Below are 6,400 nucleotides of genomic sequence, written 5' to 3'. Positions count from 1 at the left end.
CTTTAATAAATTAAGCAAAGTTAAAGTAATGTTAATATATTATATAAATGATTAGTTCAGGTTAGAATTCATCAGTTTTAAAGCTTGTATTTTTATTTATATTAATGTAATTGATATAAAAATAACATTTAAAATTTTTAAATTAAAATTAAATATTTATAATTATTATATAATCATACTTAGAAAAAGATTATAACATTGGTAAGCAAGATGCATGCTTACAAATTTTAAAAAGTCATTACTTATACAGTAATATTACGAAATTTGATGAAAATAAATATCTGAAATCTAGACATATTGTTAAATCATATAATTGATGTCTGTATTGTTGTATGAGGTTATAAGTAATCAGTTATTGGTTGAAGCCTTCTGTATTGCTGTAGACTCCAGCTGTTTTGATTTCAGGAAACATCAAAAAGCTTTTATGGTAATTAATTGCCAAATCAAAACACTAATATCAGATATTTCATTTTGATAGTATATGGTAATGTAAGGATGTGTAGCTGTTGTTTTTATCAGTTTGTGAAGAAATGGAGAAGGGGTTCTGATCACCTTAGACCTGAGCCTATTTATATAACATTAAGTAACAGCTATTATTTTCTGAACAAATGGCTGGAGGGGGTTCAGCTTTCTTGGACTCTTCCTCTAGATCCATGACTTATTGTACGACATTAAAGAATACAGTTATTAATTCTTGAAAAATGTGGAGGGAATATTGAACCTCTAGACTCCCCCCCCTTCCTCTATATCTGAACCTGCTTATACAATATTAAAAATACAGCAATTTCTTTCTGTTAAAAAATGGATGAAGTGTTCTAACCCAGTGGCTCCTACCCCTAGATATGTGCCTGCTAAAGAATATAGTTACACAATTATAAACTAATATGTGAGACAACATGAAATGGCAGTAAAGTTACACCTTCTTAAACATTTAAGTTGCCAGAGTGGTCATGGGGGTGTTGCCAGCCAATTGCTTTCTTTATAATCAGAAATTCAAAGTTAATGACAGTAGCAACTAGCCTTAGTAACTCTCCAATAATAAAGAGCAAATTTAGTGACAATGGGAATTGAATCTGAGACCCTCAAATCACAAGGTAACCCATTACGTATCTTTGTATTTAATAACAAGAAAACATAATAGTATTGTTTGGATTGATGCAATAATTAAAAACATTAAACAATCAGAAACCCTATTTTAGATTAGTAGATTACTTTCTTGACAGTCAATTTCATTGTAATCACAAACAATAATTTTGATTAGTTATGTTTTTGTGACATTAGTCAATTAAGTGTAATTTTTATCAGTTTACAAGATATTAATTAATGTAATTGCTGCTCATGGGTAATCGATTATAATGATTAAATTATGTGAATTATCAATACTTGTAATGTAAACCCTGTGGAGTAAACTTGAGTTGTTAATACCCATAAGAGGTTATAAGTTTGTTGCATTTATAGTATACACATTTATATAGTAAATCTGTTATTTTAAGTAGTCTTATTTAGTGCTGTATTGTTAGTTTTTATTATTGTCAATTTCATTTCCATGGTTTTTCAATTTTGCTTAGGAGTTGATTGGCTGAAAACTGTGGGTATTGTTTTAATGAAATATAATAACTATTTGCAGTAGCATAGGAGATTGGGGGGGGGGGCTATGTACAACCTATAATTAAACATTATATTATTACTGTGTCAGTATTATGAAGCCAAAGAAATGTTATAGATGGTAGCATTACATTTGGCTGGTCTAAACACACAATAATATGGGTCATGAATAATGTAGTTTTGGATGAATTGTCTTTTGAAAATTAAAAATAAACTACTTATAGGTTATCTGCAAAGTGTATTCTAATGTTATTTGATTTTTTTAGCAAATTGTTTTTGCCAATAGATAAAGTATAACTTATGTGTGTTATCTTTTTGGTTGTACTTAAATATTTGATTATGAGTATAATCAATGATGCTTTGACAACATAACTGAAAAATGTTATGTTATGAATTGGAAATTTTTTGTGTCTTCCAAATACAACCAGTTCTATGGCCCTGATTTATGATTATTAGAAATAGTAATTATTTATAAAAAAAAAAAATGATCTCACTTTATTGTTTTGCACAATATTTTGGTTTTTTGACTTCAGTTGTAAATACAAATTTATAAAAGTTCATTGAAAAGTTGAAATCTGGTGCTGCTTCTGCATGTACATACATATAATGCTGTTTTGTGCAGTCTCAAGGATGGTGTTTTTAGGTTTTACTTTCATAAAATGATTAAAATCTAACATCCACACTTTCTTTTTAATTGGATGTCAATGGTGTAATACCAGAACATGAAATTGATAAAAAAATAAGAATGAAATTAATTTTAATGTTATCATTATATATTCATGATGCTAGGAAAATGAGTAGTTTCAAAAGATCAATTAAAGACAAAAATAAGAAGCCCTATAACCAGAGCACGTTCAAAAGATAGACCTTTCTTTATCAGAGACATACTATAAATGAACATCATAATGTTGGCATTTTGAGTCTCAAATATACTTGAACACATGTAGGATTATGCATGCTATATTTAACATATTTTTCTAATATAGAGTTAACTTAATGATTGTAATAAAGAAACTTCTGATTGGTTTATTTGTCTATCCAGTTAAAGTATTTACTGGTCAGTAAAATACCAAATTTGGCCTGTGTGTTTTATAAGATTTTAAAGAGAACATAAGCATATAATATTTATAGTGTTATATATATTATATGCTGATGTACATTTCAGAAGACCCAAAAGTGAATAACATTTTCTATTGTGTTTTGTGTTACTATTCTCACTCAATTTTTTTTTTGTGATCAGAAATGCAAAATTAATTTTACACAGATTAACAGTAAAGAAAATGTGGAGTTTTATATTGTTTTGAATATTGTCATTTTAAGCAAAATATTCTGAGGAAATTGTGTTCAGTTAAAATTTATCTTTCTAAAATTGTATTTTCCAGTTAAACTTCATAAAAGGTGACATAATCACTGTGACCCAGATTGTTGAAGGAGGTTGGTGGGAAGGAACATTGAAAGGAGTAACAGGATGGTTTCCTAGCAACTATGTAAGAGAGTATAAGCCAGGTAGGTATGATTAAACAAACTTAAGTTTGTATTTAATAACACAATTAGTAAAGAATAGAATACTTTTAAAATAATTCCCTGCAGCTGGTCCCATTGATGTTACATAGATTTAAGATCTAGGTTCTGGAGAGATCATATGAAGTTGCTTATGTTATTACTGTGAGACCAGCCATGGGTTGTATTATGTACATGATTTGGGACTGGGAACATAATCTTGCTTGTGCTTTTGACCAAGAAACTCTGCCAGGGCTCAAGGAATGTATTAATTTAATAGCTTTTGATATCCTTTGGCAATTAAATTAACAAAAAATTTCCCAAATAAATTCCACCTCCAGTGTGTATAATGCAGCTTGCACTCTGACAGCACAACCACAATCTTCCAAAGCTGGCTTAAGATGTTCACAGGCAGATTGATAACTTATCTCCATCTAGATCTGTATTTGGCTATCACTTACAAAATGACGGGATAATTCTAATCACCTCATGAAATTTCTGACTAATTGTCAAGATTCCAATGTTGATGGACTTTAAGTAAAATGGTGTTGACCATTCTTGTGGGTGAAGCACCATTGCAATGTCTGAAACACTTTTGGTTCCATTTTCTGGCCACTTGACACTGAAATTGAGAGATGTTGCTACAGTACTATTTTATAAAAATATGGCAAAATATTATGTGTAAACATCACATCCTTAGTAATATTTATTATACTTAGCGTTATATAGACAAATATCAAGTATTATGTACATTAATTTATACTGTTGCTACTTAAAAAGAAGTATCAGTCATATTATAGTTTATACTACAGTGTAAAATCAAAACTGTGAAGCTCATGATGTAATATGGCTGTCAAGACTGCCTGGTTCAGTGTGTAATTTGTAAGATAAGATATATACACAAATATGTACTACAGGGTGATTAGAAAGAAAGTTTCACAGTTCAACGTATTATATCTCACAAATATTATGACACTCTAAAAGTGTTATGCACTCCCTGGTATTTCCAGAGAGATTCCTTGGCATTGTATCCTTTAGTGTAATAAAATTTCACTAGTTCACCTCCCTGCAAACTTGTCACTTCTGTGTTAGTCAAATGAGCTACACTGCAATCAACAGGCCCAGCTTTACCCATGGGATATATGCAGAAGAAACCACAGTGATGCTCCTGATGGCAACATGTGACAACTGTGGTACTTCCAACCACATGATACCCTTAACAATGTCACCTTCAGGAGCCTTGTTCCTGTGCACATGTTTATATAAAATATTTGAGGAGACAGGTTGCACTTATGATAAGTAATACTGAACAATGATGACCAATGGTTTGCCAACATCTTATGGACTGATGAAGCACACTTCACTCCTTCTGGAAGTGTCAACATGCATAACTGCATTACCTTGTTGGAAACTAATCTACATGTAACATTTCCTACACACTTTCATGATGCTAAGGTCTAAGGTGACAGTATGGTGCAACTTCACAGTTGACATTGTTATTGGATAATACATTAACTGCTGCACAGTACCATGCAATGTTCACAACCAACATAATTTCCATGCTGCAGCAAAGAAATGTGATAGACATGTCTTTCTTCAAGTAAGATGTTGCCCCTCCACATGTTGATAACCAGGTGAAACACATCTTGCATGAGCACTTTCAGGATAGAATCATTTCTCATCACTTTTCGTGTGAATGGTCACTTTGTTCACTAGTCCTAACACCAGTTTATTTCTGGTTGTGGGGTTAACTGAAGTCATGCATGTGCCATAGGAAGACCTCAAGGATGAAATTGATAGGAAAGTGGCTAACATATCAGATGAGGTATTTGTTGCTGCTGTAATGTCCATTGTCATGAACTTCATTGCATTCTGGATACTGGAGGGGCACTTTTGAATAGTTGCTGTGATTGATCAGACATTAGGTTAGGTGTGGCAACATTCAACAACTGTGGCATACACACAAACACATACAAAACTGCAGGTTTTAAAATTTTTTCTGCAATTCATTGTTTCTGAAGGCTAAGAATTCAACCTAATTTGACTCCTCTTTTTTTTGACTAGCATTATATTTTTATACATAATATTGTTTAAACATTTTCTGATAACTTTCAAGAACTTCCAAGTGAGTAACTTACTTTCAAAAGAGAAAATGAAAGATATTTACTTGGTAACAAGAAATTTTGCTGACTCTTTTTTCATTATTTATTTCAAAGCTCCAGAACCCCTATACATGTTTAGTGAGATGCAAGAGTCATCTTACACAATAAAAATGTATTACTATAATTGCGACCTAATACCATGGAACTTTTATGAGTGTGGAGAACCTCTGATTGCATAAAGTGATGTTTTAACCCTCAACATGGGCTCGGTCAATTTGACTGACCACATGACCTCTTTGTACTCATTTAAAATCTTTATAGATTTAATACTTCTAACTTTCAATATTGTGTGTATATCTTCACAAAATATAGCAGTCTTTCACATACAAAAAATCATATTTTTAGTGAAGTATTTTTAATAAACTAAATTAAAGATTTGTCCATGAATATATGGAGTATTTGTTTTGAATAGTCCGTGTGCAAAGTGATTTTCATGTTAAGGTTAAAAATACTTTTCATCATCTTAAAAATCTCAAATTTAATTTGTATCATCACTAAGGCTTCTAAAATTTTATTTTATCTGTTATTTTCTCTACCCTAACTTTATACAAGGTGGGTCAATTTGACTGACCTTATACCTCCCCAAAAAATCGAAATATATCTAAATTACCCTCTTTTTCTTTCTAGAATAACCTCAAATGTAGCATGAAACAATTAGGTCCTCAAGAAATTAATGTTGCATTTTTGGAACACTTTCATTAACCACACTCCAAAAAACGTACATCCCTTATAGTAGTTAAATGAACTGCCTAAATGTCATGTTAGTGTAGCCTATATAATGTGTAAAGTTTAGTATACTCTAATCCCTTATAATGATGGCACACGACAAGACACACATTTGGCATGTAATGCTGTTTGAATACAAGAAGGGAAACAACGCCTCTGTAGCCACAAAGAATATCAAAGAAGTTTATGGAATTGTTTTGAACGTTCGTAAATGTCCACGATGGTTCAGCAAAATTCGTTCATGGGACTCTAGCCTTAAAAACTGTGATGGCAGGGGCTGACATGTTGGAATTGATATTGATACTCTGAAGATGCTTGTTGAGTCTAACCTGAGGCAACAAACTTGTGAAATGGCCCTGAAATTGTATGTCTCTCATGAAACAATACGTAAACATCTAAGGAATACG

The 6,400-nt window shown here is 31.5% G+C and overlaps 1 protein-coding gene across 1 annotated transcript in view; it reads left to right on the top strand.

The window, feature by feature from the left end:
- LOC106478434 (rho guanine nucleotide exchange factor 7-like) overlaps positions 1 to 6,400 on the top strand; it is an 85,703-nt gene that overhangs the window by 14,598 nt on the left and 64,705 nt on the right. Inside the window, exon 3 of the mRNA XM_022382030.1 lies at positions 2,988 to 3,111. Coding sequence (XP_022237738.1) covers positions 2,988 to 3,111 — 124 coding nt within the window. The remainder of the gene's footprint in view (positions 1 to 2,987; positions 3,112 to 6,400) is intronic.

The sequence above is a fragment of the Limulus polyphemus genome, unplaced genomic scaffold (assembly GCF_000517525.1).
Source record: "Limulus polyphemus unplaced genomic scaffold, Limulus_polyphemus-2.1.2 Scaffold211, whole genome shotgun sequence".
NCBI classification, from domain to species: Eukaryota; Metazoa; Arthropoda; class Merostomata; order Xiphosura; family Limulidae; genus Limulus; species Limulus polyphemus.
Note: the sequence above shows the minus strand (reverse complement) of the source record. Positions and strands in the feature narration are given on the sequence as shown.